The 25,650-nt window shown below is 42.4% G+C and overlaps 1 protein-coding gene across 2 annotated transcripts in view; it reads left to right on the top strand.

Moving 5' to 3' along the window:
- The first annotated feature begins 690 nt into the window (after positions 1–690).
- Positions 691–25,650, top strand: part of GUCY1A2 (guanylate cyclase 1 soluble subunit alpha 2) — a 157,510-nt gene continuing 132,550 nt past the window's right edge. For both annotated transcript variants that reach the window (XM_054385249.1, XM_054385242.1), the window contains exons 1-3: positions 691–948; positions 16,096–16,157; positions 19,521–19,642. In XM_054385249.1, the coding sequence (XP_054241224.1) occupies positions 691–948; positions 16,096–16,157; positions 19,521–19,642 (442 nt within the window). The remainder of the gene's footprint in view (positions 949–16,095; positions 16,158–19,520; positions 19,643–25,650) is intronic.

Genomic DNA, 25,650 nt, shown 5'->3' with positions numbered 1-25,650 from the left:
AGCCCCCGGTGCGCCCCCTAACCCCTTGAGCGGGCACCGCCGCTCCCTGCGGGGCCGTGCGAGGATACCAGACCGTTTTCCCGCTTCCTCCTCGCCAGAGTCCAAAGCGCCGGGAGGAGAGCGTAGCGTACTGTCCACCTTCACAGAAGTCGGCAGCGGTGGGGAACCTTCGGCCCACCTCGCCGATACTGGCGGCCGGCACCCCATCACCCCGCCGGCGCAGGGTAGAGGGGCCAGGCGGCGGCCGCGGGCCGCGGGCCGCGAGTAGCGGGACTGAGTGCGACAGGCGGCGAGCGGGGCGTGGGGAGGCGGGAGGAGGAGGGGGAAAGGGCTCTAAACAACACGTGACTCCGGCGGAGCAGCGGGGAGCCGGGGGAGGGGAGAGCGAGGGCGGGCGGCCGAGGCAGAGGAGGGCAGCCGCCGCCGCCGCCGCCGCTTTAAAGCGTCTCGGCGCGGCGCCGCGCAGCAGCTGCGCTCTCTCGGCTATACGCGGCGAAGCGTTCAACCGGGCAGCGGCGCCGAGAGGCGCGGGTTGCGGCGGCCCCTGCGCGGTGCTCTGCCGCTGCCTCCCGCCTAGGGGTACCCGCGGCCATGCGAGGCGGCCGCCCCCGCGGCCGCCCGGCTCGGCGCTGCCCGCCGCGGCTGTTCGCCGCCCCGCGCTGAGCCGAGCCGCCGCCGCCCCGCGGCACCATGTCCCGCCGCAAGATCTCCTCGGAGTCCTTCAGCTCGCTGGGCTCGGACTGCCCGGAGACCAGCCCCGAGGAGGAGGGCGAATGTCCCCTGTCCCGCCTCTGCTGGAATGGCAGCCGCAGCCCCCCCGGCCCTGCCGACACCCCCTTCACCGCCGCTGCCGCCGCGGCCAGCGCCGGGGCTCGCCGCGCTCCGCGCCGCCGGCGGGTCAACCTGGACTCGCTGGGCGAGAGCATCCGTCGCCTGACGGCCCCCGCGGTGAGTGTGCCGCGCCCGACCCCGGCCCCCCTGCACCGCGCAGACCCCGGGCAGCTGCTGGCGGCTGCCCCGTAGGCTCGGGTCGGTGTCGGAAAGGAGGCAGCGGTGCCCGCGCCTTCCTCCCGGGCATCCCCGTGCCGGTTCGTGCCCGCACCAACTGCGTGTTGCCAGCCCCGTAGACCTGACGAAGTAAAGATCTCGGCAGCTCAGTGCTGGAAAGACGCAGCTGCCTCCCGATTTGGCTGGGTTGATCGTTTTCGACGACTTCCTCTCTGAATTAAACCCGTAAATTCATGAAGTGCTGATCGCTACTCGGTACTAGCTACGCTTTTCGATAAAAAGCATGGCATGCACATTGCTTCCTTCACCACGGAGAAGATGTGAACTTTATATATTTAGAAGGTTTTTCCATAGTGAACAAGATTAAAAAAAAGTTTCGACTTTGTGTTCAGAAATCTTTCAGCAACAGATTTCCCTGTCCCTCCCAGATGCGCCGGCATTCCTAGGAGATAAGTTTCGTCAAACTGTACAGTGAAATCCATGATTTAAGATTATCTGGGTAACTATACCTGTAGTTGAGGAGCAATGAAGCATTGCTTATGTTAAAATAGGGAGTGAATTTGGGTACAGCCCATAGCGTATGCTGATACTGCTTTGTCAGGCTGAAATAGATGGCTCAGGAGTTATAGTTGATTCATAGAAAATAGAAGGCTTGTCTCCAGCTTTTCTGTATGATTGTGCTGTGCTCTATAAACACCTCTGTGACCATCACTAAATTTTCCTCCTAAGGTTTCAGCTGCAACTGAGTTCTTGTTTGGTCTCAGATATTTTAATTGGTTAAAGTATAAAACATTAATTGCAACAAGTAGTCTCAGTCTGTAAAATAATACTTACCTGCTGTTGTGGCATTGGATCATCTTTTTGCATGTTACCCAACTTCGGAAATTCCTTATGAGTCTCACTACCATCTGCTATCCACTTGCTATGTTTTCAACATCCTCTTTGCGTTTTTATTTTTTTTTTTATTGTGTTCATTGAACTGCCTGGGTGGAAGTAGGCAAGCTGTTTAGTGGGAGAAGTTAACAGTGCATCACATAGCTAATGGTCATCCAGTTTCAGTTAAGACTTTTCTTCTTCACTGATTTTTTTCTCCCTCTCTGCTGGGAATCTGGTCTTGTAATACTGATATTAATAGATATTATCTCTGGCGACCTGTCTTGTTTTAGTACCAAAAAAAAAAAAAAAGTCAGGTATTTAATTTGATAATAATACAGCAGTGTAATTAGAGCATGTGTTACTCAAAATATTTGAAGTATGCTGAAGTAGCTCAGAGCAGTATTTTTAGATAACCTTAGTATTTGCATTTTCACAGCTTTGACTGTTCCCTCTTGTATTGAGTTGCTCGAAAAGACAATTACGGTTTCATAGCTTGGACAAATTGTAGAATTTGTTTTTAAAATACTCACCTTCTTTGAATTAAGAGGCAAGGGAAACATTAGTAAATCTTATAGTCACCTTTCTTTCATACTCTCAGGTAAATTTAAGAATGCAAAAATTTCATCCATCCTGGTTTTGATGCCCCAAACTACAGCTTCCATGGCTTTTTTGGGGGGAGATAATTATAGCAGCCCTTATTAGTAAAAAGGTGTGGTTTAAAAGCATTTAAATATGTAGTACATACTGCTTAAAATTTGCCTTTTTATCTTGGCATCATAGCTAGTGCTTCACTCTCATCCTAACACATTTTGGCATAAATTGATGTCATTAAGTCCCAGAAGTCATACTGTCACAATCATAGTAGAAGGATTGAGTCCCCTGTCTTTTAATTTTTCACTCCAAGAAATCACTGTTCAGATGGATTATTACTTTGGTGCATTCTTTTCTCACTGAGAATCTGTTTGTTGGTACTGACTATATGTCTTCTTCCAACAAGTCCAGTTACCACATGTCTAACACTTTGATTTTGCACATCTGCTAATATAAATCAGGAATAACTTTAATTAGAAGTAAAAAGAAAAAATTCTTTGCTTTTAAAATTAGTGTCTCTGTGAAGTTTATAAACACACATATATGTCCAAATGTGTGTGAATGTGTATGCTATGTATATTGCTTGCAATGGCTTAATGTTTTGCTTTCCAACATGAACGCTGCAACAATTTGTCCCCACCCCATTGCTGGAGGATGCCACAGGTTCCTCATGTTTATACTTAGACTTAATTCTGTGCTTTCCTTTAACGATGGCTAGGATTGAAATACTGAGTAAAATATTTTTTTTGTGTGTGTTTGTTTTCACTGAGGGAAAAATATCTGTTTGTGTTTAACACTCCTGTGGCATGCACAGAGATCTCTGGGATTATGTTTCAGTGTGGCAGTAGCAGGGGCTACCCGGAGCTGCTCTGGGGATGTGTAGAACCTCAAACTGAGCAGGAAAGAACATCCAAAGGTGGAAGAAGCTGAGCAAGAGCTCTGTCTGTGGGGCAGAGCAGCAAGAACACTGTACAAGCAGGCTAGGTCTGATGGGTTGAAGTGTAAAAATGTATATAAACATGATAACATCTGTTGTGCAATGTATTAATGAGTTAGTACCTCTGTGCAAACCATCAATGGAGTTTCTGTAGAGTGAAATGCAGCAGTGCAGTATTTGATATATTTTATCTAAAACACAGTGAAAAGAAGTTGCTGCATTTTGTATTGCTTTTAATCAAGTGTCAGCTCAATCTTAGCTGAATGTGACCTTGCACAAATACTACTTTTTGTGGAACTGTAGGGAAAAAAAAAATAAGAAGTGAACCTTGCTGTATTGCAATGTTTAATCCACCCTCTTCTGTTTGTTCCTAGAGAACAGCTTGTAGTGCTTTCCAGCACATATGACTTCCCAACTTTTCTCTTAAATAAATTTTTTAGAGATTTTTCCTGCAATTGTTATACTAGAGGATGCAGGGGTCTGATCATCAATCACCACAGGAGCATTTTATCTTCCTGTGGATTTGTAGATGTTTCCTGATGTACCTGGATGGTTGAAGGATGGACACTGTTCATCTGGAACTTGCTTACCCCAAAACTTCTCTAACAGCCAGAACTAGAAGGATGAAGGAGCTCATCTCCCACCAAACCAGCTGCATATTTAGGAGAAAAGTGTGTGGTAATGAGGAAGAGCAGACCTCTGTATGTACCCTACTGTTGGCATTCATGAGTGTGATGTGCTGGGGAAGGTCAGGAATGCAGGATGCATTGGGCAGGGAGGCAGAGCAGTGGCAATTTAAGAGAGGGAGCACTTTGTCCCAGTTGCACTCTGACAGACTAAGCATATGTACACTGAATGCCACATCGAATTGGTGCTCTGTTGCCCCCAAAGCTTTGCTGAGAAGCAGGTGCACTGACAGCAGGAAGGTTGAGGCTCTCCCAGCAGCTAGGCACAGCTGGGCACTGCAGCCCAAAGAGACGGGGGAACCGTGCCCAGACTGGGGCTGCGCTCAGTACCTGAGTATGAAGATGATGGTTTGTGGAACCAAACTTAGCTGGTCATTGTAGTAAACTCCAGGCATTGCCCACACTCAGCTCTTGTGAGTCCTTTAGCTCACAAGATCGTGGCCAAGAGCGCTCCACGATCACCCCATCCCTGGTTCTGCCCTCTCACAACCTTCACCCCTGTGATGTCCCTACGAAGCTGAGCCTGTGATTGTGTAGGCAGCTCCTGTTCACTCAAATATATTGCTAAGTAATTTTCCTGACTCAGCAAAGATGTCCCTTTTGTTCTTCTGCTGAACTGCCATCAAAGGAGTTTTATTTACCTACTCTCTCAGAGAAATCTGGAGCTGGATCCAGTTGCCATGTCAAAACTAATAGGCACCTCTCTCACTGAGCTGACTTGAGGGTTTTGGAGACAAATAATAAAAAGCTGGGAATCCAGTAGGGACATTGATTTATGACTTTTAAGAAATCAACTGCAATAATTATATGTACATCACAAGCAAATTCAATGATATATTTGTCTTCTGATTCCAGCTTTGTTGTAGTGTTCCATTTTAAAGGATGAATTTTACACCCACAATGACATAAATTCTGATTAATTTTAACTAGAGGTGATGGTACTATTTGCTATTCATTATTAACACAGATTTTTTTTTTTCTGCCCTTAAGAGCTCTGCTATGTGGGAAAAGTATCCTTGCACCAGTGGATACAGTTTTATTCTGTAGAAATGTGATTTAGTATCTTAGCGAATTCCAGTTCCTTGTAGCAGTTTTCACATTTGCTCCAATTCTATCTTGACTTGTATCCAATACCAGGCTGCAAATAGAATCAAAATCAGGAAAAAAAAATTGTCATTGATTTGAAAAGTCAAATGCTCTGCTCCCATTTGAGGGGCATGGACTACCCTAAAGGAGCTGTGAGTGGCCAAGTGTGCATCCAGAGGAAATTGTGTACCCCCAAGTGCTGTACTGATCTTTCTGGAATTACAGCATGACACAGCATTAAAACAACTTCCATTTTCGTTCAATTTTATTTTCTGAATGGCCTATGTAATATATCTCTTGAACTATAAACGTTATTAAGTGAAAAACACTTCTGCTATATTTCTGTGTTCATTCAGAATTATTCCTGCTATTCTTTAAAGACCCAGTTGAGGACACATTAAAGCAAGAACATTTTTTTTCCAATTAATTTTGGAAGTTGCTACTGGCTGCTGCTAAATTGTCTGAATTTAAGAATTGTCTATGAGTACAGCCTGTTTCCTGACAATGGGTTAATGTGAGTCATAAGGAGCTCAGAATACTTGTGCAAATTTTTTTTTCAAAATCTCAGGTAAAAATCGGTTTGTTAACTCTCCTGATAGTGACAACAGCTAGTTTTTGCTACTGAAAAGAGCAGTTATTCCTTGAGTGTAAGCTGTAGAGCTTTATGATGTAGAGGTTCAATTTGAGCTGCTATATTGCAACTTCTCCATCAAAACCCCACCTCCGCTCACTGGAGAATTCACTTGCAATTAAGCAATTTGAAGTTACAGCGGTTCTGTGACATAAGTAATAGCCTACACACTAACCTAAACAACTACCTTAAGGTTTGCTTTTCATGGTGGGTTTTGTTTGTTTGTCTTGTGCAGTAAACAACATCTCATGCAAGGGAACTTCACCCTCAGCAAATACAATATTTAAAAAATCAGTTTAGCTTCACTGGAGAGCCTGAAGCATTGTATTGACCTTGATGATATTATTTTTAGGGTGAGTTTGACTGTTTCACATCTAGTGCTTAGACTGACCATAGTAATAGTTGCTTTCTTTATGTTTTCATAGTTCCAGGCTGAAATCTTGACTTCTCTACAGTGCATGGAAAAAAATGTGTACTGTAAAAATTCATACATTGCAGGCGTATTTGCTGCCTGGAAGCAGAGAGTGTGTTCCCACTGGGGATCAGTTCTGCCCACAGGCAGATCTCAGCTGCAGGCTGACAAACCAGAGTGTGGCAGCACCAATGTTAATCCCACAAAATTGATCTCAGTTGTTTCACACTTCCCTGGCTCTCTCCTGGTCCTAGTGTCCAGGTGTAAATAATAGAGAAAGACTTTGTGAAGTAAAAGGGAACATTATGATCATCAGTATATGCCCCTAAATAGCAGTGTGGAGTCAGGACTTCATCAGAATGAGAGTGTCCTTTATTTGCAACTGCTTGAGAAGAGACAATTGCCACTTCACAACAGTCCAGTGTACTTTGTACTTAACTTAACCTAGGGGAAAACCCTCTCTTTTTTCCTACTTCTTGTGCTAGTGCTAAAGGCTGTTATAAAACACTTCAAGTAAAAGAAATCATTTCATCTCATACCCAAATTCTTTCTAGATGTGTCTGCTTCTTAGCTCTCAAGCCAAGTTTCAAAATGAAGACAAAAAATAATAATAAAAAAGTATGTTTTCTCTACAGGTCTCAGAGGGATAAACATCTTTGTAGCTCTGCATGTGAAATTGCATCGAGTTATACTGAGGAAATTGGGTTTGTTATATCCCAGCAGAAGAAATCCTTTGCGAAGGACTGATACGTAAAAGCCTTTCATTTCCTATCTGCTAGAATAGCACCAATGATTTTGTGTAGTAAATGGGAGTTGCCTTAAACAATGAACAGGTAGCATTAGCAGTAGATCATCTGTTCTCACCTACTGGATACATTCTTGCTGCAGCACAGAACAGGTCTTCTATCCAATCCAGGCATGGCTGAAATTCAAAGATGAACAAAGTGATTCCAGCCAGTATTACAACAGATAGCACTCTGAGATATTTATTCTTCACTGTCAAGGAATTAGACTAGATGATCTAATAGGCAATTTCCATCTGTAGTATCTGTGATTCTTCTAGTTGAAAGGTAGCTGGAGTTACAATTTGTAATTATTATTTAGGTCTGCTTTGTTTCTTCAGTGGTAGCATTGTTATTGCCATGAAATAACATTGGGTAAAATTATTTGTCTCAATGCTACTTATTAAATGCAGGTATTTTCTCTAATGGGCACAAGTATTTCTCTGTGAAGAGTACCCCAGTCTGCATGAACCAAGGATCAGAATAGTCTCAGGTTTAGGTGATGGGTGGTACTGAGCTCAGGTGTTGCAATCTAGTCTGGATTATTCTGAACTGTTACAGGGCAGCTTGTTTTGCCTCCAGCTGTCAGCAATTCTACTCTGGATCCCCAATCAGTCCTCTCCTGGGCATTCTGCATCTTCCTCTCTTGATTCCAAATCTGGTGCTAGTCACGGAGGTCTGCAAGCAGTTGCTGCTTATTCAGATCACAGACTTCTGGAATCAGGAAGCTGATTTTCATGAAAAAAATATTTTTAGTTCGTACAGTTACAGAGAAAAAAGGTTTAGAATCAAAGGTGCTATTAAACTGCCAAAGATGGTTTTAAAAATAATTCAACTAATTGCTTATATTGAGGCTCTGCTTCTCCATTTCTTATTTCTGTTTGTGTCTTTCCATTCCATTCTTCAGCTATTGGGAAGGGGACAGGGAGAGATGCTGACTGTGCAGGACCTGAAAGGACCTGCTAGGGACCTTTGCTCCTTCCTGCATCATCAGAGAATTCTTGCATGCCAGAGAAGCCTTCCTCTTCTTTTTCAGTTTTGCTTTTCTTCGGTAGCAATTACTTATGTTACAGAACTGCTGTAACTTCAGATTGCTTAATTGCCACTCTTTGGCATTTGGACATCTTGATAAATGTTTGTTTTCAGCTGTAGCCGTGATTCTTTGTTTACAGCCTCTTCAACATCAATATTTTGGAAGGATGGGAAAAGAACAATTTTCCACCACTTTCATGATAATGGTGTAAATATTAAAAAAACCCAAACCAGCCAGGACATGAAAATTACTCTTTTGGCATTTATTTCCTTACAGATAGGCCAGGTGCACACCTACTCGTGTGTTTAGAGATCTGTAATCACCTATGCACAGAGACTTGACTAAAATTACTTCTGAAATATGAAAAAAAGAAAACGTTTTTCATCAATGAACGATCACCAGCAGTGAAAACAGCAATTAAAATCTTACACATCTGCTGAGTTAGTGATTGAACACTACACATTTGAAGCATGTAAAACTTTCAGCATCCAAGTGCTGATTTTGCTGAGGTCTGGGGTAGCTTGCCTCTCTGGGATGCAGAAGTGTGGATTCATCTAGCAAGGACTAACAGCTCCCTAGGGCACAAGAGTCTGGGGGATCCCCTTGACGTGATGGACTTCCTTGAAGAAAATCCTGATAGAAGCAAAGTGGTTTCTAGCCAAGATTCTTACACTTCCCAGTGCTTCAACTTTCATGTCTAAAATTTTAAGCACTCAAGTTTTTAAAAGTGTGACTACTGAAGCACTTTTGAAGCTCGGCTGTGAGCCACTTAGCTTTTAGTAGGAAAAGTCTCTGAAGCCTTGTTAGGGTTGAGGAGAAACTGTATCTGACTGCTTTTTTGGCTTGGCCTTCCCTGTTCCATCCAGTCTCTTCCTTCACTAATTCTACCTGGTTATCTTAAGATGCAAAAGGAATGGGATGGAGAATTTGAAACTGCGTTTATGTTAATTTAGATTGAGCTATTTGGGGCACTATATGTACAGTTTTGTCACGTCAGGGTGGGGTTTCTCTGTCCATCCTTAAAAGATGTTTGTGTCTGAAGTGATCACTGCACATCTTTTCTAGACAAAAGAAGGAAATGGGTATTTCTAAAGACTCAGTCTTCAGGCATATATTAGATGCCAATGTAGAATGAAATGAATCATTTTGGGTTTCTACAGTTGGGTAGATGAATTCTACTCCTTATTTCTCAAGGTGCTGCAAATGAAAGACCTCTTAGAGGCAAAAGAAAATGACTTTGAAAAAGGCTGAAGTCTCTGACCTCTGAGAACATTGGAAAGTTTAGATTTGATTGCCTTGGGAAAGACATTTATAACAAGGGATGCAATTAAAGTGGAAATCCTTTTTCCTTTGTCTCCAGAACTGGAGGCAATGAAGTCAAAAGAAGGGAAAATTAAACTCAAGGTAAAAAAAAAAAGTATACAATGTTTAAACTGGAATCCTTTTTCAAAGGAAGTTGAGTTAAAAAGATCTTCAAGTTCAGCAATGGCTGATGGAGTCACAGAGCTGTCATGGCAGTGCTGCCATGGTCTGGATTTCTGCCTGCTGGTGTGCAACAGCAGTGTGCTCTGGTTATGGCACTGAGGTGCTAGGTGGAAGAGCTGTAGTAGTGATAGTGAACAGACTATGCATCAAGGAGGATGGACAGGTCTTTCCAGAGGCCTTGCAGAGCCGAGAACTTGAACTCCATGTGGAAAGTAAGGAGGGAAACAGAGAGTTAACACTTGAGGGTCAAGAGTGGAAACTGTTGAGGTGGAAGAAGCTGTAGGGTTGTTACTTCTGACACAACTAAGGCCATGTGTGGTTCAGTAGTTATGGGTCAGGTACAGTGCCCTGAGAGGAGGTGGGAGAGATAACCACTTTTGGGACAAGGCTTCAAGAAAAGGAGGGTGATATTAGAAACTCTCCTGAGGAGAGAGACACACTCGTCTTCCAGCTTGCCTTGCTGCCAGTGAAGGTTTGCCAAGCAAGCAGCTTAAACTGTCACCCCTGCTGTTCATCCATGTGGGCACCAATGAGATAGAGGGAACCTTGAGTATCAGTGACTACATGGCTTTGAGTACAAGAGCAATGGATATGGGTGCCTAGCTGATGCTTCTGGTGAGGGGGAAAGGCTCTAGTTGGAGCAGACACCTCTAGTAAGGCAGTCCCTGTATGTGTGGCTGGTGTGGCTGGCAGGGCATTTGGCTCCATGAGCTTGGGGCACTCTGACAGTGAGGTGAGGGTGTCTTTGTCAGCAGGCTTCACAACCTTGTGAGAAGATCTTTATGCTTGTTGGGGAATGAGTTTCAACCTGTGAAGAGAAGGGAGAGCAATGACACATCAGCGGAACAACAAGATGGAAAAAACTTACGCCCATTGTATGAAAGCAGTGTGACTGGGAACTTGTCTCAAGTGCCTGTGCCCAAATGTAGACAGCATGGGGAGCAAACCAGGTGGCATTTAAGTTCCCCATGCTGCTGCTGAGCTTGGACTTCCTGTGGGATTGCACACATCTGAGTGGCTCTCAGTATGGGAGTGCTGCAGGAGATGGACACAAACTTTTCAGGAAGGATAAGCTGGGAAGGTGAGGAGCAGGGGTGACACTCTATGCAAAGAGGTGGCAGCAGTGCATGCCTTTGGACAGAGCAAGCTGGCCCAGAGCATGAGGATCAGGAGCAGAGGACAGATGAGCAGAGGCAGTGTGGTGGCAGGTCTGCTACACACTGGATGCTCAAGAAGGAAGAGCAGAGGAATCCTTTAGATAAAGCCTCAAAATAGCAGGCTTTGGTACTTAACAGGGACTTCATGTCAACCCAGAATCCACTAGAAGGGCAATGGGTCTGAGCACAAGGAAAGCAGATTTTTGGAGTGTGCTGAAGACAATTCCTTAATGCAGGTGATCAGTGAGCTGTCAAAGTGGGGATACTGTGCTGGAACTAATGCTCACAGATAAGAACTCGTTGAAGGTATAAAGGTTTAGGACAGCCTGGGCTACAGTGATTGTCAGATGCTGGAGTTCAAAAAATGAGAGATGTGGGAAAGTGAAATAGATGTGGAATCACAATCTCATACTTCAGGAGGGCAGATTTTGTCTTCTTCACAGATGTTCTTGACAGCATCCAATGGGCAACAAGCCTGTAGGGTAAGCTGGCTCATCGTCATGGATGCTCTCACACCTTTGTCAAAGCACAAGAATAGCTCATTTGCTCAAAGGCAGTAAAACCCACATATGCCTATAGAATTTGGAAGTAGGGTTAGGATACCCTGGAGGACGGTTGAGACATTACCTAAGCATGCAGAGATGAAGGTAGGAAAATTTCCCACTTAGGGCAATCAGGAGAGGTGCTTGATGACTAGAAAAAGACAAATATCCCACCCAGTGTCAAGAAGAACAAGGAGGATCCAGGAAACTACAGACCAATTGGTAATTGGGAAGGTTATGGAGTTAATCCTTTTGGAAGCCTTTGCTTGGCACACAAAAGGACAAGAAGATGGTGATTTGGAACAGCCAGGCCAAATTTTACCCCTTTACTCCTTTTAATATCTTTTACACACTTTTATGCCCTTTTACTGATGATGAATTGTGACTGACCAACCTGGTTGACTTCTGCAATGAGATGACTGTCTCAACAGATGAAGGGATATTGTCTATCTTGACTTTAGGTAGGTCTTTGGCATGGTCTCCCTTAGTGTCGTTAGAACCAAATTGGTGAGACGCAGACTGTTTGAGTGGAATATTCACTGGACCTTAGGGCTCAAAAGGCAGCTATCACAGCCACAGAGTCAAGTTAGCAACCAGTTACATTTGCATATCTCTCAGGAATTAATACTGGGGCCAGGAGAAGGATGGTCAGTGGATGGATCATCTGCCATCTGAGGAGAGGCTCCCGAGGAGTGGCTATTCAGCATTTAAGAAGAGATACCTTTGGGTGTCATTGCAGTCTACAGCTACCTGATCAGGCTGTGTAGAGAAGATGGAGGCAGACTTTTCATATGGGTACACAGAGGCAGCAAAGATGGAAGATGGAAAGTTTCAAATCAGTATTAAAAGAAAAAGTTACTATGACAAGAGTGTTGGCATAAGTTGCCCAAGGAAGTTGTGGGACCACCGTTCTTGAAGACACTTAAGGCTTGTCTGCAGAAGGACCTGTGAAACCAGTTGTAACTCAAATTATTTTGTGCAGGAGGTTGGACTGGAAGACTTCCAGAGATTCCTTCAAACCTGTATGATTCATTGATTTGATGACTTTTTACAATTTATTCTGACACTTGGGTTAGCCACGGCCTGATATTTGGATTCAGAATTAATTTAGGGAAGCTTTCAGAAGAGAGAGTTAAAATGGGCTATTTTTCATTAAGCACTGCAGGAGAATGGATAAACATAAGCTCAGGACTTGAAGGTTCCTTGTATGGTAAAATCATGAGGTATTCAGAAGGATATTTCCTTACATAAGGAGTGCAGCATCTGTGTGTCAGACATGAGGAAGACAAAGACAATCTTTGGAGGATGGTTGAGGTGTTGTAAGCTGCAATACTTCCAGAGAAGACAAAAAGTTGTTTTCCTTCCTCTCTGCTGTGGTGCCAGGTATTTCTGCCTCCTATAAGCTTGCTGTTAAAGCACTCTGGGAGAAACAGAAGGGAGATTGAATTTAACAATCAAGCATTTCTACTATATCCTGTTTCACAACAGAGGAGTTATTGGTAGACTACTAATGTTCTGTGTGTAGGGAGAGCGGCTGAGGAAAATGCTGTTTGGAGACGGGAGGCAGCAGCTCTCTGGACCTCTTTTCTTAAAGCCATTTTGCTTTGCTTCATTCTTAGTGTGGGAAAAATACACCTTTTCTCTACGTGAAGAATGGATTTTTCTGCCTGCTGAGCACAGGAAGGCTTCTGAATCTCTGTGAGAACATGCCATGAAAAGTACTTGTAGTCCATCAGGCCTAAGGACTTCAACACCTGCTGTAGCACTGGGAAGGGGATACATGATGGTTTTGGTCATATGGTACTGCCATTGTGTTTTGCAAAAGAACATGTAACTTTTTCACAGAATCACAGAATCACACGTTGGAAGGGACCTCCAGAGATTGAGTCCAATCTCCCCCAGCCAAAGTGGGACAGGCTGCACAGGAACCCATCCAGGCAGGTTTTCAAAGTCTCCAGAGGAGACTCACAGCCTCTCTGGGCTGCCTGTTCCAGTGTTCTGTCACCTCATTGTAAAGTGTCTCCTGGTGTTGAGATGGAACCTCCTGTGTTCTAGCTTGTACCTGCTGTTCCTTGTCCTATCACTGGGCACCACCAAAAAGAGTTCCTGGCATTTTCATCTTGACACCTACCCCTCAGATATTTATAGATGTTGATCAGATCCCCTCTCAGCTTTCTCTTCTCAAGGCTGAACAGCCCAAGTTCTCTCAATCTTTCTTCATACAAGTGATGTTGAAGTCCTCATAGCTCTCTGTTGGATTCTCTCCAGCAGATCCCTGTCTCTCCTGAGTTGGAGCCCAAAACTGGACACAGTATTCCATGTGTGGTCTCACCAGGGCAGAGTAGAGAAAGAGAAGAAACGCCTGCCTTTTAGCACAGGAAATTTAGCTCCCACAAAGACACATAATTTTCTGATCTATAATTAACAACAACAACAACAAAAATCCTGTTAGCTCTATTTTCAGAATATTTTTGTTCATTGAAGAGCATAGTTTGGGTTGGATGACCTTTAAAGGTCATGTCCAATCACCTTCCAATGAGCAGGGGCATTTTTAAGTAGATGAGGTTGCTCAGAGCCCCAGCCAACCTGACCTTGAATATTTCATAGAATCATAGAATCAGTCAGGGTTGGAAGGGACCACAAGCATCATCCAGTTCCAACCCCCCTGCCATGGGCAGGGACACCTCACACTACATCAGGCTGGCCAGAGCCTCATCCAGCCTGGCTGCAAACACCTCCAGGGATGGGGCCTCAACCACCTCCCTGGACAACCCATTCCAGGCTCTCACCACTCTCATGCTGAAGAACTTCTCCACGTCCAGCCTGAATCTCCCCACTTGCAGCTTTATTCCATTTCCCCTATTCCTGTCACTACCTGACATCCTAAAAAGTCCCTCCCCAGCTTTCTTGTAGGCCCCCTTCAGATGCTGGAAGGCCATAGATGGGGCTCTTGCTTCCTCTCTAGACAACCTGTTCCTTACATCTCATCTGAATCTACTCTTTTTTAGCTTGAACTATTAACTTTTGTCCTACTGCAACAGGCTCTGCTAAAACATTTTGTCCCCATCTTACTTGTAAGTCCTCTTACGCACTTGTTGAGTGCATGCATTTCTAAATGTGAATTCAAAAGGGTAGACATGTTCTTATATTTTGATGCTAAAAAATAAGTTTATACAATTGTGCAAAGCTAGTGCATCTTGGTAGACACTTTATGATTCCTGCCCTCATCAAAACAGATACCTTCTTCTGCAAACTCAGGAGCAAGTGTAGGTAGAAAGCTCAGCTCTTGAACACCTGATTCTGTACAACAGTAAGAAAAATTGGAGACTTTCAAAGATGATGGCAGTTTTAGAATGAAATTCCTCTAATTAGGGGGCATTTCAAGTATTACTTTGCAAAACAGTTAGAGATCACAGGATCACAGGATGTTAGGGGTTGGAAGGGACCTCCAAACATCATCGAGTCCAACCCCCCTGCCAGAGCAGGACCATAGAATCTAGCACAGGTTGCACAGGAACACATCCAGATGGGTCTTGAAAGTCTCCAGAGGAGACGACTCCACAACCTCCCTGGGCAGCCTGTTCCAGTGCTCTGTGACCCTCACAGTGAAGAAGTTCCCCCTCATGTTGAGGTGGAACCTCCTGTTCTGTAGTTTAGATCCATTGCCCTTAGTCCTATCACATGGTGCACCTGAGCAGAGCCTGTCCCCTCCCTCTTGATCCTCATCCCTCAGATACTTATAAATATTTATTAAATCTCCTCTCAGTCTGCTCACTAAACAGCCCCAGGTCTCTCAGCCTCTCCCCCATACAGCATGTGCTCCAGTCCCTTAATCATCCTGGTAGCTCTCCGTTGGACTTTCTCCACCAGATCCCTGGGCAGGGAAATACCAAGTGTCTCTGAAATTTGAGTATTTGCTTGTATGAATATAATTAAAATATTCTGGTGATCTTGTGATACAGAAGGAAAGTTTATAAGCCTCAGTTACTTACCTTTGACCTCTGGCACGAGCACAAAATGGACAGATGAAAAACTTCAGATTTAGTACAAACTAGTAATTTGGTAGAGAATGATGTTTGCCATAATGGACTTGGAAAATTCAAAAGTGAATTACACGGATTTCACATTTGCTTTATTTACCCAAAGATTTTTCATCATGAGTTAATTAAAAATAAGAAGAAAAGCCTCAGCATCACTACTAGTGAAGACAATGAGCATATATATACAGATATGTATTTTGGTGAATAGTGTAGTAATAATGCAAATAAACTCATCTATCCACATATGTAGTTTGGTGAACACCTTTTAAATACCATAGAAATGCTTGAAGCATGTCATGATTTTCTTATGATGAACTTGAGTTTCCTGATAATTTGGAAGATGACTCGAAAGTCATAGCTTGTCAGGAAAGTAAGCAAAAATAATTTTTATAATATTCTGTAATATTTTATAATTTTTATAATATTCTGTAATGCAAAATGCTCTAGGGAGCACACGAGGTTTAAAAACAAAATGTGTTTTCCTGGTGATATTTTCTTCACAAAATAATAGTGTTTTCTTGCAGACTATTTAAAATGAATTATTTTAAATTAATCAGAAAATTGTTGGCGGATAGTTTTTGAGAGCTAACAGCAAAGTGGGTCCTTTGTTGTGCACATCTAGCCTTGTAAGCATCATGATGCCACATTGTAAAATGCCTTCCCATTTGAAGAAATGAATAATACTTCATATCCATCATTGTGATGAGCATCAGGCAGGGAGAAGAAGAGGAGGAGAAAACTGGAAAAAAGTTATGTGTTAAAAGATCTGTTAATCAAACTGTACTATACTTCCCTAATCTTACATATTTTTTTGATTATTCTTCCATAGCCTCAGACCATTCAGCAAACTCTTCAAAGGACACTGCAGTATTTTGAGCATCAAGTTATTGGGTAAGCATTAAAGTGAGGTAGTGAAAGGTGCATGGTAATGTTTTGCTCAAGTCATAGCCTTGCATGACAACCTTTTCAATTTTTTTTTCTCAAATGCTTGGAGGTGCTCTGCATGTGGTGGGCATTAATGATGACCTACTGTCCAGGCCTGCTTCCATGTCATCCCATCAGAGCATGCAAATCTTCATCAGTGCTTATTACATGCATGCACAGTTACATACTTCCAGGATTTTGTACAAGCAGGGCTGAAAGCCACCTCCTAAGAGTTCATTGGGAAAATGAATAGACGAGTGAAAAATGAAGAGAAAGTAACAGCAGCTGTCATTATGAAATCCTAGGGCATTCTCCTATTGATTAAAATAATCTCTTTTCAACCTTTTCCTTATCTGCACAAGTATTTTCCTTAATCATGCAAGTATTTTGCTGTCACAGATAAGTTACTTTTTCTAAGACAGAATACAATGGCTGCATGGCTACACCCATTAAATGTCTGTGCTACATGACAAATGAAGAATGCTGTCCTCTGAATTTAATTACCCAGATGGAAGGGCTTTTTTTATTTTTCCCCTCAAGCTGCATTGAGGGTTTTTTTAGAATTTATGACATAGTTTCAAACCTCACTGGAGGCAATTGTCCTTCCTTGTTTCTCAATGTTTGGTGAAATTCACAGGGAGCCTTAGTTTGGTGGGTGATACCTGCAACATTAACAGTCTGGCTTGCACCTGAGGGCAGCTTGGGAGCTGGTCTCAGCAGGAAGTTGTGATGTCTGCTGTGAGGCAAGCCGTGGGAGATGCCTTCTGCCTGCCAATTTTTTCAGTTACTGAAGAAAATTGTTTGAAGTCTCACATTAGGAGACTTGAGAAGATGATACAGTGCCTTGAGGAGAATGTGTGCAATAACAATGCAGCTTTTTATTTGTGGCCACATGTGGCTTAGATGTACTTTTTTAATGGACAAAGTTTAAAATCAGGACACTGAAAAGCTGTAATTCCTGTCACTTAATGGTAACACTGACTCAGTTTATTGAACATGAGTAGGAGTTGGTTAAAGTAACATCTGTCTCTATCAGGTGTTCAATATTTGTCCTACCTCATGATCTTTACTGTTGATACACACAGCGGTGGACTGGCCTTGGCCAGCTGCCAGACCCCTACATAGCTGTTCTCTCTCTCTCCTCCTCAACAGGACAGGGAGAGAAGATAAGGTGATAGAAGCTTGAGACACTCCTGACTCCTCCTGCCCTGAGTGGCAGAGAAGGATGGAGATGGAGGTTGTGGCTAGTCCATAACAAATACTCTCTGCTGCTCTAACCTCTTCACACTGTTCCCCTGCTGTGGCACAGGCTTTCCACAGGCTGCAGCTTCTTTCAGGGCACATCTCCACTGTAGGGGCTCTCCACAGACAGCAGGTGTGTGTCTGCTCAACCATGGTCCTCCATGGGCTGCAGGGGGACAACCTGCTTCGCCATGGTCTTCTCTAAGAGTTACAGGTGAATCTTGGCCCCACTGTCTGCAGGGCTCTTTCAGTTATTTTCATCACTCCTCACACCTCCATGAGGTGCTTTACAGTTTCTTAAATTCATTTACCCAGAGGAACCACCCACTTGGCTACTGGGCACAGCTATGCCCTGCAGTGGGACTGTTGGAGTGAGCTGGAACTGGTTGTGTCTGGCATGGGGCAGCCTTGGCCTCTCCTCACAATGGCCACTGCAGCCCGCTCCATGAGCAGCTGGGTGCTGACACCCCATATAACATAAATGTTCATCAAATCTCCCATCTAAGTCAAGATAGGTTGGAAAAAACCTTTAAGATCATCAAATCCAGCTGTACACCTAACACTGCCAAGTCCACCACTAAACCATGTCCTTAAGCGCCATATCTATGCCTCTGTAAATGTCTTCAGGGATGGTGACTCAACCCCTTCCCTGTGCAGCCTGTTTCAGTGCTTGACAAAAACTGAATGCAGTATTCAAAGTGTGGCCTTCCCAGTGCTGAGCACAACCACTTCCCTACTCCTGCTGGTCATACTATTCCTGATACAGGCCAGGGTGCTCTTGGCCTTCTTGGCCACGTGGGCACACTGCTGGCTCATATTTGGTTGGTTTTCAACCAACAATGACAGGTCCTATTTCACCAGGCACAATATGAGCTCACTCTTCCCAATATGCTTCACTCACACGGAGAATCAGTTTCTCTGTTGGGGGTGTAACCTGATCATAGAATCAGGGTTGGAAGGGACCTCAAGGATCATCTAGTTCCAACTCCCCTGCCATGGGCAGGGGCACCTCACGCTAGATCAGGTTGCTCAGAGCCCCATCCGGCCTGGCCATAAAAACTTCCAGGGATGTGCAGCTGTGAATACTTTCTAGTCCTTTTTCACAGGTGATGGCCACCTAGGTGTGAGATTTTGCAGACGTTGCCCAGATGAAAAGTCCAATCCTTAAAACTGCTCTTCGTGATTTATGAAGTACAAACTCAGTATGACAGCATAACAAAACCATTAATGAAATACTCATTAGAAAAGCTTTTCTCTTTGCCTTGAGCTAAATTAATTGTGTATTTTGCCAAGTGCATTATCACTCTGCTGCAATATTTTCTCCACATTTATTCTCTCTTCTATGCTCATTGTCACCCTTGTAAAGCTTTGTTTTAAACATAGTTTCATTTTCTGTTCTGGTTCTGTTGAATTAAGGAATAAAAAACCCAGCAGAACTAAATCAAAGTAATTTAGATGGTTGCTGCTTTCTTGCTGCTCAAATATTAGCTGTGTGCCTTTCATCAGTGGTGGGATTATTTTTAATTTTTTTCTTTAACATGCTATAACACAAACTTCATTCTTGATAGCATAGTGAGTTGCAGCTTGACATCTTTTTTACTGCTGAGATCTTTTCAGAAGATAATCCATAGAGAAAGCTGGGGTTTATACTTGTAGTGCTAACATAATGTGATGTAGAAGATTTATTATTCTTATTAAGTACTCACCACTGCTTCATAAACATATTGCTTGGAGTTTACAGCACAACTTTGTTATAGACAACACCCCAGTTGGAACGATATATGACAGATATGCATGATAGCCTTCCTTCATGCCTCAGCCCTTTTGTACTGTTTTTTCCTTATGTCTTCCTTCTCATCAGAGATAATATTCCAGATATAGTACTTGAGATAATTGGCTAATAATGCTGCGTCATCTCTGTGTGATAATCCAGAAACAGAAAAAGGGTGATGGAGGGGAGAAGAGGGATGAGATAAGGAATGTTAAAGGCATACTTTACCATTATTTGTGAGAGACATTTATTGACCTTGCATTTGTAAGGAGATGCTATAATTTTTTTACCTTTTTTTTTTTTCTTTTTAACTGTAGTTACAGGGATGCAGAGAAGAACTTTCACAATATATCAAACAGATACTCCTATACAGACTGCTCTGGCAATGAAGAAACTGAGGATGTCTCAGGAATTCTCCAGTGTACAGCTAATGTACTTGGTATGTATTTTTTCAAGGAAATTTGTTTGTTTTGATTGGAAGGAAAGTTTACTGAACATCCTAATACCAATAATGAACCAAGGAAGCTTTAGTCCCAATAAAGGAAATTTAGGAGGTAGGCATGTCAGTGCACTATTACTACATTTGGCAGTCTTGGCTGTGTGAACAGGAGTCTTTGTGGTTGAAGGGGCTCAATATCCCTCTCTACTCAGTACTTGTTAGAACACATCTATGTTAATGAATCCACTGTTGGGAGCCCAAAACTATAGAGAAGTTGATAAACCAGAGGGAGTTCAGCTGAAGCCACTGAGATGGTGGGGGCTGGCACACCTGACCTGTGATGAGAGGCTGAGAGAGCTGGACTTGTCCAGCTTGGAGAAAAGATGACTTTAGAGCTAACAGCAGCTCCCTGTGTCTGTAGAAAGGCCCTCAAGCAGTGGGAACTGGGCTCTTCACAGTGGTGAAGCACAGGGAGGGCATGAGGCAGCATCTTAAGTTGAAACTGCAGATGTTCATGGTGAGTATTTTTCTCTGTAAGGACTGTTAGAGGCACAGGCTGTCCAGAGAGGCAACATGTGTGCAGTCTGCCCTTGGAGGCTTCTAACCACAACTGGGTTAAGCCATGAGCAACATGGCTTGAATGACAAGACAAATCATGAGGTCTCCTGAAAAAATCTCTGATTCTTGACCAGCTAACATGAAGCATCTGTTGATACCATGATGACACTTTTGCTAGTTGAGTACTAAGCCTTTTTTTCTCATAATTTTCTTTCAACTGGTAATACACAGTATAAACCTGTGACATTTTAATGGGATTACACAGTTAGATATTCTTCAACAGGAGGCACATCAGTGAAGTCTGACCTTGTATGATGTGATTTACCTTCCATATCAGGGGAATATGGTAAGGTGATATTCTGCCCACATTGTAATCTGGACCACTGTATCCTGATGACCTAAAATCCTTTTGGAGGTATATACATTACATGTCTGTCTTTTCTATCTCAAACTGTTAAATTGACTTAGTATGCTTAGTGAAACAGCTAACACATTCTAGTTGAGAGGGGACTGTTTCACTGACATTAAAAATGATTTTGTTTTTTTCAGTGTCACATACTTTGTTCTGCAAGACATTGGGCATTTTTAGGATGCCTTTAACTGTTACTGGGAAGAGATGATACTTGGTGTTTTGCATGTTTTTTCAGAGAGAGAATTTAGGAAAAATAAATATGTTCAGTGTTAGTTACTTTGTTTTGTTTGGATTTTCAAATAACTCCAAGGAAAAAATGCAGTGAGTGATGAGGCAGGACTTAAAACCAAAGACTTTTCATGTTATGGTGTGCATATTAATATTCTAAAAAAAAAAAAAAATTAGAAATTCAGTACTTCACTTATGACACAAAATAAGTGTTTTAAGAAATAATTATGAATACTTCTTCATCTTTGGAGTGCTTTTAAATCAATGTTAGTTCAGTCCCTTAGCATGGCTGAGTAATGTGCAGGCCATTTCTTCAGTGGTATCCTCACAGTGCAAGTGTGTCAAGGGTGGATCAGACTGTTAGGACCACAGGATAGGGATAATGTCTAGACATTTCTGTCTTGGGAAATTATTAAAGTGGACTTTGTTGAAAATAAGTTTGCAGAGAAAATAAGTTTTCAAAGCTCACCTTTGAAAGAATGAGTTCACAGCAAAAAAAAAAAAAATCAATATGAGCGATCCACAGTTAATTTAAGAGCTTTACTTCTTTCCTTCTGTTTATCTGGGACAAGAACATAAGGGAAAGAACAGTAAAACCAGCTTCTTCATTTTTAACTGTAGCTCCTATCACAACAGGTAAATAATTAGTGGAGGCTGTGTAATTAATTCTCACATACATAGTTATTTTTCTGGCTGAATAGCCACTTCTGTGCAAGAAGGATGTAACTGCTGGGTTGTGTATCTAGAGCAGTTGACATTGCTGAGACAGGAGACAAGAATGGATCTGCCTGTGATGGAGGCTAGAGGAACTGTTGAACCAAATCTGGTTCTCAGTTTATTTGTATGAGTGATAACAGGGATTTGCTTTCTAGGGCTGGAAGAAAGTACTTTCTTAAAGGTGTTTGGAAGCAACTTCCTTCTCTCTTACCTTAGATAATGCCAACATAATTCACTTCTCCTGACCCTCTAACTGCTTCTGAAATAATCATTTGGCATTTCTTGTTCATCAGAAGACAGCAAACACTGAGGTCATCAGTAAGCTTGGAAGACTGTGAGCAGGTGCTTTACACTGTGGTCTTTGTGCTTACACTACTCGCAGGAAAGTGCTGACTGCAAGCTGTACGTTCATCTTGATGCATGTGATTTATCATGTACGAATACGGAAGTTTCCCTCCTGTCAAGACATCAATAAATTGTTACACTTTCAGGGGGGACCTGATTCTTCTTGTCTCCTTGCTGAGTTGCTCCTGCAGCAAATCTAGACATCAATAGAACAAATCCTGCTTTAATCCACTGTAACTAAGGGAACCGTGTCCATCATTCTCACATGCTGTAAACTGTGCCTGATACCAGATCACAGCTTTCCTTTGTGCTGGGAGCTTCTGAGGCTGGAATTCTGAAATAGTCCAGGCAGTTGTATGATGGACACTACTTTAATTTGTGCATGTACACTTTTGCAGTGTTATTTTTTATACAGAATCATAGAATCATTTAGGTTGGAAAGAACTTTTAAGATCAGGTTCAACTGTTAACCTAGCACTGCCAAGTCCACCACTAAACCATGGTCTTGAGTGCTATATCTGCATGTCTTTTAAATATCACCAGGGATGGTGACTCAACCACTTCCTTGGCAGCCTGTTCCAATGCTTGACAACCCTTTTGGTGAAGAAATGTTCTGACTTAAACTTTCCATGATGCAACTTGAGATGCTTTCTTCTTGTCCTATCACTTGTTACTAGGGGAGAAGAGACCAACATGCACCTCACTACATCCTCCTTTTAGGTAGTTGTAGAGAGCGAGCTCTCTCCTCAGCTTCCTTCTCTCCAGAACAAGCACCTCATAAGACTTGTTCTCCAGACCCTTCACTAGCTTTGCTGCTCTTCTTTGGGCACCCTCAAACACCTCAATATCTTTCCTGTTGTGATGGCCAGAACAGGAATGGAATACTCAAGGTGTGGCCTCACCAGTGCCAAGTACAGGATGATCACTTCGCTAATCCTATCATCTAAAGGAACACCAAGTAACAATCTATTGGAAGTTGGGAAAGAGATCAGAGAAATACTAGCTTCTAAGGAGAGCTTTTACAAAGTTCAAGCCAGAAGTATTTCAGAGAGTAAGTGCTTGTTCTATCCTTTTGACAGATAATGCATTTAACTGGCTAGATAAGCTGTGTTCAGTGCAGACTGGTGGTATTAGTTTGAACTTATTTTAGAAATAATGATAAGAAAAAGATTCCTATGGTGGAGTATATTATGTGGATGACTATGCAATTCTTTATTAGGTGACTATAAATTTATACTGAGGTATGTTAGAGAGAAAGATTGTATCTGAAGAGATTTCTAATTTGACTTTGGGCAAGTTTTTATTCTTCATTTGCCTCAATTTCCCATCTGTATAATGGAGATAACAGGGTGTTTTTTTTTTTTAATCCTTTAAACCACATGTCAGTGCTATTCAGATTTTAACCTTATCAAAGCAAAGGCATTTTCATACCATGCGTACATTCAGCATTTTAGCAATGACAACCAAATCTTATTTGGGACTGCTTTTGTCCCCATAATTTAAAATAAATTGATTTTAAGTAAGATTAGAGTGTGCATTCTGACTTAACTGTAGCTAGTCAGAATAAAGCAGAAGACATGCAGGCAGTTGCAAATTAAGTTTGTCAACAAGAAAATAAGAATGAAAACTTTTTCTGTAAGACTGTAATGCCTACACTAAGGAATTTATTTTGGGACATAAAGCCTTCATGACCTGCCTCCTGTTTATTTTTTGGGTAGATATTCCAAGCAATTCTGTGCTGCTGAGCTTTATGCAGCAATAGAGAAATGCCCAGTTTTCATTTTTCAACCCCACTGTGTACTTCTAATGTATCTCATGATGTTTCTCACATCCCAAATGCATAAACGAGGTAAAAATTGTACAGTCTTCACCTCGCCTCCTCCAAACACTCTTTTCATACTGCACACAATTAACATCATCTTTGTGGACATGAACCATTTTTCACTCTTATTTCAATCCTTCACACACATACTCAAAAAAAAAAAAAAAAAAAAAGGAGAGACAGCAGAGTTTCATGAAGGGAGTTACCTGTTTTCCTTTAAATGACTCCAGTTTTTCCTTTGGAGCCTCTTTGCATCTTGATGAGGATCTCTGTAACCTGTCATAACTTTGATATTAAAAAAGAAGAGTAACCTAAATTCAGAAACACATTAAAAAAATCCATTGTGCAAAATTTCCAAAGCAGAAGTAGTTGTTTATGCCCAGTCTTTACTGACGTGGAAGAAACCTTCTCTTTGAAAGTCCATTGGTGTATTAGTCTACAACATTTAAACTGTACGTACTGCAGCACTGTGCTATCTATACTGCATAAATTATCCTTGCAACGCAATGGTTGCACAGTGTGAAATTACAAATGCAGTTGTATCAGGTGATTGTTTCAGCAAGGATGCCTGGACAAATAATTGTACCTATATGACTTTCCATTGCTTGAAGAGAGACTGAGATCCCTGGGGCTATTTAGTCTGGAGAACAGAAGACTAAGAGGGGATCTCACCAATGTCTATAAATATGTGAGGGGTGGGTGTCAAGTGGAGGGGGCCAGGCTCTTTTTTGTGGTTCACAGTGATAAGAGAAGGAACAATGGGCTCAAATTTGAACATAGAAGATTTCGCCTCGACATGAGGAGAAACTTCTTTACTGTGAGGGTGACAGAGCACTGGAAGAGGCTGCCCAGGGAGGTTGTGGAGTCTCCTTCTCTGGAGACTTTCAAAACCCACCTGGATACGTTCCTGTGTTCCACTACCCTAAGTGATCCTGCTCTGGCAGGGGGGATGGACCTGACAATCTCTTGAGGTCCCTTCCAACCTCTGATACACTGTGATATTGTGAGATAAAGGAAATAATTCTCATCTGTTTTATTTTTTAATCAAGAAATTAATTAATACAACAATTATTTTTCATCTGTTACAAATATTTTCCTAAAATCTTACTATAGTAATTGCACAGCATAAGCCAATGGCTGCTAAATGAGCTCTATATGCAGACTCAAGTGTATTGAAATAATTTTTTTCTGTTAGACATTCTTAATGTTAATAATAATACTCATCCTCTTGATTTTGCTTCTGAGAATGGTATGAGGACTTTGTTTCTCTATAATTTCTACGTTAGTATCTTTCTGGACATCTTCCATTTGGAGGATGATACTACATAGTGGCAAGGATTCCCAGATTCACTGGCGATATGTTAATGTGGAATCCCAGCCCAGAGCCCTGTCCTGTCAAGGAGATAAATCATGTTTCTGGATTCAGTCTCTCCAAGAGACTGGGGAGGAGGTGGAATCCATTATTGGTGTGGGGGTTTAGATAGCTTTTGCTCTGGGTGATGTTTGCTTGTCACCACTGAAGAAGATATGTGCTGCAGGCTGCTTTATATAGAGCAAATCACTCCATGCCTGAAGACAATCTTGCAGGGTTGTTCCTTCATTTAGTGCAGGGGCCATAATTCTATAGAAGTCATTTGTTCTCTGTATGTTTGTCAAAGTTGAAGATTTGCATTTCCTTTCTGAAACTAAGAAAATCTCAGCTCTTACCCATATTCTGTAGTTAGAAAAGGCATAAATTTAGGATCTTTCTGAAAACTATTGCATAACATCTCATTGCTGCTAAGAAATACTACATTTGAAGAGGCAGCAAATGGGTTGAAAAGGAGGTGCAGGGACAGATTTTAGCCTACTATGAGATTAGACCAGGTGATGTAGCTGGAAAAGATGGGCAGTGGTTTAGTGCAGACTGCTTGGCAGGTGTCTCAG

Source organism: Indicator indicator, chromosome 1 (genome assembly GCF_027791375.1).
Source record: "Indicator indicator isolate 239-I01 chromosome 1, UM_Iind_1.1, whole genome shotgun sequence".
NCBI lineage: Eukaryota > Metazoa > Chordata > Aves > Piciformes > Indicatoridae > Indicator > Indicator indicator.
Note: the sequence above shows the minus strand (reverse complement) of the source record. Positions and strands in the feature narration are given on the sequence as shown.